Source organism: Diadema antillarum, unplaced genomic scaffold (assembly GCF_040938485.1).
Source record: "Diadema antillarum isolate AM-2024a unplaced genomic scaffold, OU_Dant_1.0 scf00000207, whole genome shotgun sequence".
NCBI classification, from domain to species: Eukaryota; Metazoa; Echinodermata; class Echinoidea; order Diadematoida; family Diadematidae; genus Diadema; species Diadema antillarum.
Genome location: NW_027271096.1, coordinates 1,319,015 through 1,334,672, shown reverse-complemented (window position 1 = coordinate 1,334,672; position 15,658 = coordinate 1,319,015). Strand labels below are relative to the sequence as shown.

The 15,658-nt window shown below is 40.5% G+C and overlaps 1 protein-coding gene across 1 annotated transcript in view; it reads left to right on the top strand.

Moving 5' to 3' along the window:
- Positions 1-15,658, top strand: part of LOC139724112 (uncharacterized) — a 121,606-nt gene that overhangs the window by 47,093 nt on the left and 58,855 nt on the right. The window contains exon 5 of the mRNA XM_071635314.1: positions 4,960-6,433. Within this exon, the coding sequence (XP_071491415.1) occupies positions 4,960-6,433 (1,474 nt within the window). The remainder of the gene's footprint in view (positions 1-4,959; positions 6,434-15,658) is intronic.

Genomic DNA, 15,658 nt, shown 5'->3' with positions numbered 1-15,658 from the left:
CTGACTCACTGTTCTGTGGATATGAAGAAAGTTGAGGTTGAAAAGTGCAGCTAACTTCGGCAGCCTTAGGCTTTGTTGTCGGAGGGCAGTGAATGGTTTGTGTCTGTGATTTCACCATTGGATGTGGTCTAATAGGTTGCGTTTGCAAGCAATAAAATTGTAGAATTGGGTACATTGTTCAACCGCAATGGCTGCGGACCCAATCGCATGAATGGGGTGAAAAGATTTTTCCTGCTCAAAAGATGGCAAATTCTTAACCATACATTGTGTTTTCCCTGTCCAGGATTAGGTTCTCTGAGCCTTGTCAACAGCCTATGGGCAGCCTTCCAAGTGGAACAGCCATCTAATTTTTGTCAAATTTTGTACATTCATCATGATCACTTTTTTCTTTTTCTATTTTTTTTTGGGTGGTATTTCTGTCAGTTTCTGGCAAGTGCCTGTATCATATTGACATGTTTTCTCAAAACTGTGAATACTGCTTACATGTACACTTCATAGTTGACTGTGACATTACAGGTTGAGAACATGAGTCACATATGATGTTAGATTGTTCTTTTGTGTTCATTAACTAGGGAAGAAACCTCAACGTCTGAATTTGACTGTGCCGCGGTCATCAAATCACCATCATTGCATCCTACATCAATCCACATTACACAGTAATTTGTCTTGATGTAAATCCCTTGAGAAGTCACTTACAGACACAACAGTTGAATGGTAGATGTAGGAAAAGGTACACACTAGATTTGATTTGAATCCAGTTCAATGAGATCAGATTGGGTAGACATGGCAAATAATTGTGTGACACAGGCAAGTGTTTGATTGTGCAAGAGATGCATGCTTTCACCCTAGATTGATGGAGGAGGTTCACTTAGAATCAAATCAAGTAGAATTCGAAACCTTCAGAAGAAGGCCAGTGACTCGAGGCATTCAATCTGAGCTGCAAATATTCACGCAGGTCCACCAGCACATTACCATAAGCACGTAGGAAGGTGAGGGTTATTGGCATGAGGCGTGGGCGTCATAACAAGGAATCGGTGCTCTGGGACTAAAGCCAATGGGGGGGGGGGGGGGGGAACAGGGAGAAGAGGTTGGGAGGAGGTTGGGATGGGCTGCTATCAGTACCTGCCCACAGGCCATTATTTGTCGCCGTCCAGCTCTCCCTGTGACTGGGACCAATTCGGGGCTTGATTAAATCAGACAGAGAGAATCTCCTAGACACTCGTGCTCAAACATCCCGTACCGTCAGCATATGGATTTTCTTCTACCTGTTTTTTTTTTTCTTAGTCCGTTTGTGCGTTCAGCCTCTTGGCGTGCTGATGGGCTGCCTCGTTGGAGAGGGCAGCTGAATGAGTCTTGGCAGAATTGGTTCACTTATGCTGGAGAAATCATCTTGGAATTACTCTGCATCCTTCATGTCTGTAGTCGCCTTCACACTGGTGGTGGTGAAATACCATGATATTTCGCATGGTATACTTTATACGCCGAACATTTCGCGAGGTTTTTCTTTTTTCACAAATTTCGCGAGTCGGGTGCTGTTCACGAATTTAAACACACGCAAAAATATTAACTCTGCTCCCAACATGAATGTAATGTGCATGCATACATTTCTCTGTTCAGTATTGTGCTCCACAATTGTGAATGTAACCACTCGCGAAATTGTCGGGAAGTCCCAATTCGCAAAAAATTAGACTCTAAAAATATGTGGTGTATGCAAAATGCAACGCAATGAGCCACGAAATACAGTTTGTCCATGGGGGAATATTGTGGTATTTAGGGTGGTAATTCAAAACTTTGCATGAAATACATATAGGAGATTTGAGTGTGACTCCTATGACAAAATATACCATTGATCATACACAGAGACTCCAACTCTCCCGTTTTCGACGGGAGATCTCCCGCCGAAAGCCCATTTTTGCAAAATCTCCCGTTCTCCCGTTTGAGATTTGATTTCTCCCGCCCTGGCTCTGTGTCTCCCGGTGGAAAAGGATTTCTTACTTATTGCTATCGTATGTTGAAAAAATAAGCCTTAGATAGCACCAGAGAACATCTACAACCCTAGGAACTTCGCGTTTCGCACACATCAACTTGGAGTCTCCCGTTTGCTAGGGGTTTCGGGCGGGAGAATCTCCAGATCAGGAGGTGCTTGGGGTTGGAGTCTCTGCATACAGTGGTGTATTTTGCGTGTGACTTGACACATGTCCCGTCTCTTCCGTGTAATGAATTAAAGATTCTTGGAGAAATCAACAAAGAAAATAGATCATATCAAATCACAGTATTATTTTGTGCACTGCAGCATACAATGTACTTATATTGTATTCCTTTAATGATAGTTTCCAGAAGTACATGTATTCTGTGTGTATGGAGCAGCCTGGTGTTCCCATTTCATATCCGTCAAATGCTATTGCATTTTTGGTAGAATTCCCATGATTGAGGAAACTATAGAGAGAAGTAATAAAGGGGGTATCTCACTGAGCAGTAAACATTTGCGAATGTTTTTCTTGTTGAATTCAAAATTTCTTTGCAACAAGAAAAACTGTAAGCGATAATGAAAACTGCTTGCGAATTTGATTGCAACTGTTAACAGACTTGATTGTATGTTCAAAGTTTCTTTGCGACAAGAAAAACTGTTTGCGGCAATTAAACTGCAAATTTGATCGCAACTGCTTATGAACCCTGATGAACCTAGAATTTGCTATGTTCGCAAACATTTGCCATTGAGTTATATATTCCCCTGAGAAAGGGAGAGAGAGAGAGAGAGAGAGAGAGAGAGAGAGAGAGAGAGAGAGAGAAAGTGGGAGAGAAAAAAAATGAGCCCTACAAGATTTTCTTTTTTTGAGTGTGAGCAGTGCTGGAAAGCATTTGAAGAGTAAGTTGAATTAAATGGGACTAGACAATACAAAATTGCTTGTTGTGTAAGATTTGTAAGATTTTATTGGCTCTATCGACCCCCTCTCGGGGTATGAGAGTACAAACATATTTACAATATATGAATACAAAAATATAAGTGATAATGTATATGTACATATGAAAATAACAGATATGAATAAATATGTTTACAAAACAAGGCGTAAGGACGTTTAACTACTCTACCACTACGTGTACAAACATTCACATCTACTTTACTTTCTACAAAAATACTGTCTTTCTTCTTTGGTATTGAAGAGAACTGAAACATAATAATTCTGACAAATTTGGCTAGTTTTTTTCAAATGGCAAGCATTAGTTGAATTGAATAATTTGGCCATATGTAATGCACTTGGTCTACTGGTACAATGCTAGTGAAATCTAACATTTGGTTTTATTGGGATATCTCAAGGCCACCTTGGTCTTATCATCTTTCATGTATGCCACTGTGGTTACTTGGATACAGAATGACCACAGATGTAGAAATGTCTTTTAGACGTATGGGACTTCAAGTGACTCCTATTGCTTTAGGGAACGTGCAAGAACATGAGGTGATAAAATCTGGATCAGTTTCATGGAGAACATTGCCAAACAAAAATATATACTTAATGACATATAAATATTCTCTTTCAAAAATAAGGAATTCACTGGCCATTTGTTTCAGACTAAAGTAACAGAAGTAATTGTATTTAGATGGCTGTCGGATACCATTGCTAGATGCCTTTTTGATGTTCACATGCACAAAATGTAAGTCTCTGCAACCCTGTTAACTTTCATTTGAAAAAAAAAATGAATAGAGAGTTGCAGCTCGCTGTAATCTTTATCTTTAAATCCCAGATGAATTTTTGGCCATGATTATGTTCTCCTTTAAATTTTGCTATCAGTCCTGCCACCATGGCTGAGGTGGCAGGGGCTGAGTGACTCATGCTAGAAGATTCAGGCTTGGACAGCCCATGCCAGCTGGCTGGCTGGCTGGCTGACAACAAGCTGGCTGCTGTAGGGCAACAAATTATGATAATTACAGATTAGTTTCCTCCTATTTGCATATAGGTGAGAAAAAAAAAGAATAGGAGGGGGAGGAGGAGGAGGAGGATGGTGGTGTTACAAATGTAAAAGAGAGAGAGGAAGATGAATGGTTAGCAAAGGAAGGGATAGGGTTGAATGAGGGTGGCTGCAGCATTTGTATTTAAGAATTAATGAGATGCATTGCAAACAGGCAGGGTCGGAGGATTGAATCATTTGCCACCCCCTCCCCCCCCCCCCCTCAGAAAAAGAGAAAAATATATGTGATGTTGATATGCGTGATGCCCAAGTTATGCTGTGTGTATACATGGGAAATTTTGGAACAGCTTTTAAATTTTTTATCAACTGGAGAGGCATTTTTTTTTAATATTACAAACATTGATGAAATTTATTAAACTAAATCAAGATTTACAAAAACAGAATAGAGCTATTAAAACAAAGAAGACAAAACAAAAAAGAAAAGTAGCCAAACAGCTTCCAGGAGCCAAGCTCACTGGAGAGGTGTGAGGTGATAGCATCACAACCCTAGTACTAATATCTGATCCATCCTAAGTGACTGTGACCAGTTAAGTGTCACTGTCCCCAATATCACTGTTTTATGGAAGCAGGTGAAGTGACGAGATTCTATGTTTTTATGATTTTGATGAAACTTGCACTGCTCTACTTGCTCAAAACAAACTTGAACTTGTGTTCCCCTAAACTGTTTAAATCATTGAGCAACATTAGCACTCAAGTTGGATCAGTACCCATACTTCGCATTTTAGCAGAACAGTGACACACAAATAGAGATCTGTGGTGAGAGATAACAGCAGCGGTATAACGAAGAATATGAATCAGTTTTTGCTACACTTTTGTAGTGGAAGATACAGGAGAACTGTCATCATATTTTCAGTGGTGTTCCTTCAAGACATCATCATCCTCATGCATTGATACAAGCATGTAGTACAACAATACAGCCTTTCATGTCATTTTTGTGCAGTTCTTGATTATTGCCCTATGACCAACAATTTGTTTCTGTTTTGTATATTGCAGGTTGATTTTGAGAAGGCCCAACAGCGCAAGTTGGAGAGGGAGTGCAAGCGTGCCCAGGGACGGATGATTCAGGAGCGCAAGAAGCATGCGGAGATCTTCAAGCTGATATTGGACAAGCAAGTCCAGCAGCTGACTGAAGCCCAGCAGCAGGCTGTGGAGTGGGAGACCCAGGCCCAGGCAATGCGGGCTGAGACCCTCAACGCCTCAAAGCTGGCTCTAGAGGAGCGGAACAAGAGCGTCAAGATGGAGGCTGAGATGGAGAAAAAGTTGTCGGAGTTTGACATCGAGCGGGAGCAGTTGTTGGGACGGTTGCACAGAGAGGAAATGAGGACTAGAGAGCTCAAGGAAGAGCTAGAAGTGCTGAAAAAAGCGATGCAAAAGTCCCCTGACTTGGTGAATGGACAGATTGCGGCTGGGAGTGAGCTTAATAGCAATGCCAAAGGCAGTTCAACAAAAGGAGTGTCCAGTAACCTTGACAGTAAAGTAGCGAGAAGTAAAGATCCGCCCGGATCTGCACGTAAACCAGCTGTGTCCAAGCCAAAAGCGTCCGCAAAGATTTATGGTGCCAAAGGATATAAATCTCCCCAGCGATCAGACAAGTCTGAAGGCTCGTCATCATCATCCTCAGAGGACCTCAATGCAGCAGTACCTGCCAGCAGGATCAGGTCTGTAAGTCCTGCTGTTCCAAACCCCAAGACCAGTGTGCCTGATGGCAAGAAACCCACTGTGACCTCAAAACCAAAGCCGAGCACTGCAAGTTTTACGAAGGGTGCTGGCAGGGAACACCGGCCTCTCAGTCCTGCCTCCAGCCTGGATAAACTTTCAGGGAAAGGAGCTTCCAGCTCGCCATCTTCCTCTCTAGCTTCCCAGAAGGGGACCAAGATTCCCAGCAGTAGCGCCATGTTTGCCAACTCCTCGCAGCTTAGGAAGAGCTCGCCAACAGTAGCTGTTGTTGCACCACAGCCCAGCAAGTTCTCAAGTGTGCTCCCAGACACTGCAAAGCAGCAGCAGGCTGCCAAGAAAGCTGTAGACATCACAGACTCACCAAAACCTGATAAAGCAGAGCCAGCTGCTAGAGGCAATCAGGTGTCCAGACCCACTGCCTTAACATCTGGAGAAGGTGCATCAAAGTTCAGGGAAGCAGTAGGAAAGGCTGCCCAGTTACGTAACGCTCTGACCTCACCCAAGGAGCATGAACCAAGGGACAAGTCACCATCGCGAGGTTTCGGTGGTGTCAATGTTCGGGCAGCGGCGGCACAACTTACTAGCCCCGTTGGAAAGAAACTTTTCAACCCTCCAGGGAACACCCCAAACAAACTTAATTCTTCCACGCACTCAGAGCCCAGTGGTACCAGCCAAACCAAAGAGGCACCCACTGGTGGTGGCAACACCACCACAGCCACTGACAAAGCCAAGCCCGCAGTGACCTCCCCTTCGTCCATGGCGCCGGGCAAGCGCAATGTGTCACCAAGAGGTACTCCCCCTCCTATTCCACCTAATAAACCCACTCTTATACCTCACAAATCACAATCTTCTACTTCATCTACTCCTTCTTCTTCTTCTTCTTCTACTACCACCTCATCTTCGTGCTCAGTTGCCTCTCCAACCAATGCTTTGCCCCATTCAACAGCAACACCATCACCACCGTCATCGACTGGCTCCAAGGTGGAGCCCTCCGGTCCCAAGAGTTTCCCCACTTCCAGCCCCTTGCCCACTTCCAGGAAATCTGACTCGCTGGTCGAGGCCCGCAAGCAGCTTTTCGCCAATAAGCTTGGCAGTGGTGTGGGTATCAGCGCCACTAACCTGCGTCCGCCCTTTGAAAGCAACAACCCCATGCTCATGGTCAATAACTCCAACTCCAATAGCCTGGAGTCCCTTACAGAAAAGGCCTCGTCGCCCCTAGCAGCTGGAGGGGCCATGCAGGGCAAGGCTGCCGCCCAGGTGGGTCATGTGACTAGCAAAGTGAGCATGCCCAGACCGGTCCCATTGGTAGTCAGTGCACTGCCGTGACTTGTTTTTCTCATGCAGGTAACGCTAACCCCCCTGCCCTCTTCCCTTCAGATGCTTCTTGCCTTTGCTCTTTTTTTTTCTCCCTTGGTTGATGTTGGTAACATCTTTTGCGCTTTTCTGTTTTTGTCGTTGTTATGGTTTGTGTTGTTGTTTTTTTCAACAAATATCCTTTGAAGAACCCAAACTAATCCAAAACTAAAAAGCACTCCATTGGCGCTGGCTTGCATTGCACCTTGATGAATTCCATCTCATGAGTACAGATGTTAGCTGTAGCTATTTAGGTCTCCTACTAACATGACAAAAGTGCGACTGAGACACAAGCTCTCTCCAGTGGAGTGATTGAAAAACTACATCAAGACACGTTGTGCCCTCAAGGATGGTGCCAGTGGTAGGTAAGTGCATCACGAGTCCATGGCGATGTGCTGTTTCCTTCGCCTTACTGAGAGAAACTCCTCAGCTGTTGCCCTTGCTGTTCTTCAGGACCTGTTTCCTGACCTTGAGACAAGTAACCAGAAGCTAGGTCATTGGTAATGGTAATGGTCACCTCAAGAGTTTTGATAAGTTCTCCTGTACTCTACTTGCCCTATGGCTTGTAGCAAGTTGTGACATTGATCCAATGTCATGGCCTTACAAAGACAATAAAATGCCAAAGACAACCGGCCCAAATCATGAAGCACTTGGTGTTTGAAAATGTTAAACCAAAGCAAAATTTCAGCCAATAAGTCAGGGAACCCCATCGTCCCCCCCCCCAAAAAAAGGAGAAAATCCTATGTTATTCCTTATCTTCCAATAAAAACAACAAACAAACAAAATGTTGAAGACATGATACATTTCCAGCCAGACGATCAGAGCTGTTTTTGAAGACATATGTTTACCCATGAACTTCCTCTTAAGGCCATTTTATTTGTGTAGATCTTGATAGGGTTCATTCACCAAAAGGAACATACATTGGAACGTATTGTAGATCCCTGCAGCAATTTGAATGCTAGGAAGGTTATGTTCCTTATTGATCCAATGTCATGGCCTTACAAAGGCAATAAAATGCCAAAGACAGCTGGTAAAACATTTTGGAAATGCTGCTTACTCCAGAGGAAATGAACCAAATAAGGATGACCATCAGAAAAACAATGTAATTAGGTCTAACATTCCACCATGTTCCCCTTTGACACAGATGTTATACATTGCAGTATCTTTCTTTTGATGATTTGTGTCCTATTTTTTTCTTCAATATATTGGCATTTTGTTGGTAACACGTCTGTAGTGGCAATATTTCAGTGGTGGTCAGTGTTGCCTTTACTCTGTTGGAAATCCCTCCTTTCCTGTCTAAGGCAGTGGAGAAATTAGTGAAGGTCAGTGGTTGACCAACTGTTCTTGACCGCTGAATTTTTCGCATAATTATTGATGCTGGTACAGACTGCAATGTGGCCGTTTTTTCTCTTTCTTCTTCAGAGATGCCTTTAGGTAGGAAATCATGTTTATCTGGAGAAAATACAAAGTTTTTGAATTATTCAGTGTGAAGGAAAGTGCTTAGAAAGAAAACATGAGAGATGCACCAAACAAGAAAACAACCTGAATTTAGCCCCCTGTGATGAATATCATATCACCAAAAATTTTCATCTATAACTTGATGCCTGTAGTGTTCCTTTTTAGAAATGATAAAATATTACAATAATAGAAATAAGACATACACCACAATTACTGTAATGAAACACTTTACTGTTTTTCTTTTGATTAAATGCCTTTAATATTTTGATGGCTGCATCTCATGGGATGAAAGGATTATGTTACTACCCTGGAGAATAAACACATGTTGCTTAGCTGATTTCCAGACATGTGTTTAGAAATGTAACATCCAACCACAGGAGCTTGTTTAGAAGAGCACACAAATCGTCACAGTCCAAATTCCGATGAGCATTATGATTTTGCCAGGTGGTGTTTTTGAGCAGTGTGAGATGGAGCGATTTACACTTGTTTCAAGAAAAGAAATCACATCAGAATTGCTGTCACATGATCACATTTATGTAGTTTTTCTCTATTTCCATCCAACAAAACATGATAAATAATACAAAGCACACATTTGACGAATTATGTTGTTTCAACAATACATATGAAGTGCAAAGTCATAAAGTATAATACAAATTGTATGTAGAAATGTATGTATGAGTGAAACCATGCATATTTTGCAAGGATGTCATTTATAGCCATTGAAAAGTCACAAGAGGCACATCATTTTTAAACTCAACAGTAGTCCAGGACTCATTGAAGTTTGCCCTCTCTCTTTAAAAGAAAAAAGAAAAAAAGAAAGAAAAAGAAAAGAAATGATCAAGAAGAAAGAATACACAGCAATTTACAAACCGAACAGATACATTCCGCAGCAACAGAGTGGTAAATTGCCAAAATATGAGACCCTTGAAAAAAAAACATGACCTGGAGATGACGGCTTTCTTATCCCTTTGATTTTTTTTTCTTTTTAATTCTTGTTATTTTGCCACTCAAAATGTTAGAGAGGATAACATGAAGATATTTTGATGCCTTCTGAAGTTTCTTGACTCTCCTACCCTCCTTATCACTCGACGCACAAATCATTCCCTGATCCCATCTCATCGACGTTGCTCCCTCGTAAAATTCCTTCTGAAATATCTCGGCTCAAAACGGCCGTTTTTTCAGCACGCTGTCATCGCCACATCTGAAGTTCGTGCCCACTGACTGTCAAAAGCAATGAAGATGTGAATGTAAAGCCGAGCATGATATGATGAGCATAAAAGGAAAATGTGTTGGCAGCAAAGCCAGAAAAAGAAGGAAAAAAAAAGCTGAGACCAGTCAAAGATCAAAAGTCACATAACTCTCTCCTGGCATATTTCACAGGCAGTTTTGCAAAATAACAGGACATATACTTACAGATATAGCAAAATTTAGCAGAGTTTTGTGTCTGTTATACAAATATGATTCCCCCCCCCCCCCCCCATTGGAGTCCTGCCTGTACCAGCCAAGAGAAGCACCCCAGCACTGATTGAAACTTTGCCATTTGTCCTACAAAGCAAGATTTGAGCAAGTTAGCTAACTAGGACCAAAGTTACTTTGATTTCATCATAGATGACACATAATAATTGCCTCTCTCTTTGTTTACTACGATGACATCCTCTTGGTGCATTTGCTTATGATATGTCCAATTGGAAGTGCTCACTACAGAATATTTATTGAAAATTCTCGGAGGAAATAACAACAACATTTAAATCCAAGTGAGTGATAGAATTTAATTTCTGATTGATGAAGGATATACATTTTAAATCACAGGCAGATAACATTGACGGTTATGATCAAGATGAATTAAAACTTCAAAGAAATAATGATATGACCACATATAAAAAAATAAGTCACCACCTATGAGATATGAGAGGAAATTTCAGCTTTATCTAAATCCCGAGTGAAGGATAAAAGAAACAAAAAGATGAAGGATCTGAATTGATTAAGGATATACATTTGGAAATACACTAGGTCAAACTGCACTCACAATAATGAATACTTATTCTCATTTTGTCATTCTAGATTCTCTACTGTGAATTCAGCCACTTGCGATTTTGTCTTGCAATACAAGTCTTGATTGGCAAAGTGCATGTTGCCCTCACAAAGTGAACGGGGCATAGGCCTACAGTATTTCCCAGATTCTTCTGAGTAGATATACTCTGTGGATATCACAGGTGACACATACTCTCCTTAGAACTGTCGGCCATGTACCACATTTTTCTGCATAATCACATAAACATACGGCTGAGCCAAGCCTCAGTTTTATGTGTGCATAGAACACAAGCGCTGTCTGCAGATGCTTTTCATAGTATACAGATTACCCCCTGTACACACACAGCAGCCTGATACCTTGTACCGCACACTCTCTTTCTATTTCCCCGTCATGTTTGGCAGATTCAACAATTTGAAGAACCTTAATGCATGTGGTGGAAAACTCAACCAGTCTAATTGACTTGAAATAAAAACCTGTCTGGGGGAAAAAAACAGCAACAAAAAGTCAGGTACCAGTCGCACCTGCCTTGCACACAAAGTTTACAGATAAAACAGTACAAAACAATGCAACACGTCAAGCAACTCTTCATTACTGGATTAAACCTCCCATCTCCACCTCAAAATCCCTCTGATGTCCAGCTGCACCTGAACTTATGCAAAGTAGATACATTATTGCTGTACTTTGTTTTATTTTATTTTATGTCAAATTTCTTTCTATTATTTATTATGATTTGGTTTTTTTTTGCAACTACAGCAATGTTTATTTCATGTGCGCAAAATGAAAAAAAATTTGTTTTGCTTGTTTCTGTTGGAAATATGCAATGAAGAACTTCTTCATCGATTTCTGTTCTTATGAGTTTGAAATAACGTTTGCACCCTCTGATCCATATTGTGAATTCTTGCTTGAAATGACTGCATGCAGTATTTTCCACAGCCTGAGCAGAGATTTTTAGTCACTCCTCATTTGTCATTGTTGTTGGAATGTCATTGCATGAGCAGAATGTTGCATATGATTTCTTTTGGTATGAAGCATGAGGTCACTCTTTGTCATCAAGCACATTGGTCATCGTTCTGAATTTGAAAAGCAAATGGTGTCGAAGTACGGTTGCTTCTCTTCCCAGATTTGGAATGATATGAAATATCCAGAATTAGGCCTACTCCTTTTTAAGACACACATTTCAAGACGTGGCCAGTTTTGTTGGACCGCCAGAACAAATATGGGAATAAATAACTTGAAATAACCCTAAACATATTCAGATAATGTGTTTTCTCATGTGAAAATATCATTCTAGTTTGGAATTCAAATTGGAGCATTCATATTTCAGACACATGCTGCCTGCTGTTCATTGGCTGTATATTATCCAATGGGTCGGTCTATGTGCGAGAATTTGGTGTTGTATTGTTGGATTATTTTCAGTATCTCTCTTCTTTTGTAAACTCTGTCTTGTCAATGTTAAGATTAAGATGATACCATGCCACACAATGTCAGTACATGTCACAGTACTTTTGTCTTTTCCACTTTTACTGTATTTCTAGTGTTGTTTCAGCTTTTTTTAATTAGTTATTGTTGAATGTGGGCTTTGTGTATTTGCGTATACACTGCAATACATTTAGCTGCTTTTTTTTTTTATTCACTAGCAGGCATAATGATGTAGATAGGCGTGTAGTTGATTAAATTTGGCCAAGATTTTGCACATTCTGCAAAATCAGATATTGTTTTCTTACTTAGGCATGTGCAATTTATTTAGAGCTCTGCGCAAGAAATCAATCAAATTCATTTCATGAACTGACTGATGAGTTTTACTAAAGTTTGACAGACACACAAGCCTTAGAAAAGCAATATCGACTTTCAGTTTGTTTTAAAACTACACTGTAATTATCTATATATGGCAGGGAAGCTAAATGCTTCTGAATCATTACTCGCATTCACACTGACAAAATAGCGTGATAATGATAGCAATCTAGACCTCGAGATTTTATGTGCCAGTACAGATTGACAGAAATATCCCGCTAATTGCCAATCACGATAATTTGTCGACCAAACTGCAAGCCTGAAATCTGCTGAAACTTACTCATTACCCTTGCCTTTGTATTTGTGCTTTGTTCTTTCATCCGTGTTTTGAATGACGAGACAGAAGATCTCAAGATCTTTGCTCTGGCATTGACAGACCTGCTGCGGTGCGAATTTTTGTGATAATTCTGAAATAATCCAAAGATTTCTTTGGGATATGGATCGCCATGCTTATCGTGCTATTTATTGGGATTTTTATGTCCACACAGGTAAAAATCTTGAGATTTGAATTGCGATGCCAATCTCAAGCCCACTATTGATATTGATGTACACTACCTTGAATCACTTCAAGTAATGATTGGATAGACCAGATAGTTTTGATCCCACCTTAACCCCTCTCCATTAAGGCCTATAGTTTAAGCATGCTGGATAGTGATGGGACTTTCTTAAGTTTATAATCTATATTGAGCAAATAAAAGTTCAGCCACTCATTGATTCAGACTCATGTTATGATCAAGGGAAGAATTAGAAAGATGAGAGTGTCATTGATTCATACCAAAAGGTGATTGGGTGCACTATCAAGGTAACAGTCATTAAGCAGTTCATTCAACCTGCTTTACGTAATGGCCTAATCTCCGAGGCGGCTTGACCTCTTTTACCTTTTTGTGTTTCTAATGCTCACGTTAATCTGCCTGTAATCTTGACGCATCACTCTGTCCGATAGCATCTATCGTCCAGTCCCTTTATACTTCAATTCCCCCCAACGCCTTGTCTGAGGCTTTGACATGCAGTGTATGAATGGCACTTACAGAGTACCTTGGAGCTCTGCTGCAGGTATAGGTATAAGTTTGTGCATTGCGTACTAGCAAATGTGCTGGTTGAAGAGTGCTTATATTACCCCAGGTCGGAGAACAGCTCTTTGTTTTGTTTCATTTTTAGACCGGAGAAAACACAAACTTTTTTTTTTCATCAAAAACAAGATTCTTTTGAAGAACAAGGACATTAAGCATTGCAATATAGGCCTACATGTACTGTACTGAAGCCTCTGATGAAAGAGAAGAGGTTCTGGTTGGAAGTATATTAACCCATGCCTACTCTAGAAATGTGAGTCGTCTATTGTCAACCCTAGAACTCCCTTCCCCCACCTTCTCAGTTTGCTTCTGCTTAATACTGAGAGTACAATAACATGTACGTATATTAGATCGTCCTGTCTTGTGTTCCTTGGTAACATTATCCATAGCGATATGAACAATTCGTTTTGCTATGTCCTGTGCTGTAAGATTTGCAGACTAGATGCCCCATGCTTTAGTTCCATCCCTTCTTCGTCATCTCTGGATTGCAAAGATGAAATGTTTTCAAGTGGGAGAAGGGTTTCCAATGAGTTTTGTGTTCATCTGTTGCAAGATGAAGTTGTGGGAATGAGTTCATATAAATGCACAGTAAGTGTCTGTCTCCCCCTCCCCTCCTACTGTTCTATATTGACAATAGCCAACATTTCCCCAACATTGAATAATTGGTTACTTTTTGTTACCATAATGGTAAGATTTGGGAGTGGATGAGTATAATGCACCTTGTTCTACCCTTTTCTTCTCCCTCATCTGTTGATGATTGATATAGCAAATGTTTGAAACTATTCTTGGAAATGTGTTTCCTCCAGTAGATTAGTAGATTTGTTATAGCAAAAGATAAAGATTTGAGAATGAGAACATTTATACAAAGTGTGCACAGTGCTATGCACCCCTTCCTTTTTTTTATAGGATGAACGCAACAAGTATTTTTCAATTGTTATTTCTTACTCCTTTGCACTTGCTACTCCTATTCCTGACCCCATTACTTTTGTAATCATTAAATGTGCCATAGCATATAATTCGTAGGAACTGAATTTGTTTGATGTCATTTGTTTAGGAAATACACTCACACACTCACACACATAACATTACCTCCATATGCCTCAATTTCTTCAAAAATCTGGGGCTGGTTTGGATGATCATTTTGATCAGCTTAGGTGTCTGGTTGGTAATTCTGATAACTTAGGTGTCTGGTATGGTGAAATGAGATATTAATGCATTATCTATGATAGAAATAAAGTGAATATTAGTTGTCTGCCTAGATTTTTTTCAACCCCATTCAGAGATGAAAAGTACTCCACTGGATTATGCAACTTGACATTGAAAGACACCAAATATGAAGACCACTCATAGTTACAACCCCTTAAAGACCAATTTATACAAGTCATTCATCTCTCCTGTTGTTCCATTTTATATCCTTTACTGACAAAACACCAAGGTTTCTCTATGGCAGTTCCAAGAAGGCAATGACACTACCAATCACAAAAAGTGGAAAAACAACAACAACAACAACAAAACATCCAGTCATATAGCTTTATATGGCACAAACGGCACAATGCAATTCAATTAACGTTAACCCCTGGGATTTGGTCCAATGGCAACATTATTGACGTCTATGAAGCTGTGGAGTAGTCAGGGGATTGTTGGCGACAAATAACAAGTTGGCTTGATTGATTTTTAGCTCGTTTGGCCATCTGCTGAAATATCAGTGATTATGTGTAATTCGTGCCGCTTACATCCAGATGTGAGGGAAAATAATTCTAATAAATGTTGAATTAGAAATACCATAACCATACACAGATACCAGATGTATTTTTTTTTATCGAGGTATCATTAGCATGAAGGCTAGTATTTTGTTTTAATCCTATTTTTGTGTGTTTTGTTCTTGGGCTATCATCTGCTGGAAATATTGTAGTATTATCCTTGGCCCAGTGTATTGTAGAGTGACAATTAGTAGTCATCGTGTTCAATGTCCAGCAAGCCATTGAGTTTCAAATTGATCTTGCAGTTGACTTCAACTTTTGACACAGGTGGCCCTGATGTGAACCCATTGCAGCACTTTGAATGCAGGGGATGAGGTGTGTCATGCACAAAATGGTGATGTCAATGAACAGCTGATCATTGCGACGATTTTCCTTCAAGTTAAATCCAAACATTGCAAATTGCGCCCATCAGCAAATATGTACGTTGAAGCCTATGCTAAGTGGTAATGGTCAACTCCAGTTGAGATTGTATGGATGTATTTGTGAGCTTTCATAGAGATGTAAAGTAGTATACTGTAAAACATGATATATTCGCGGCATGAAATTTTCGC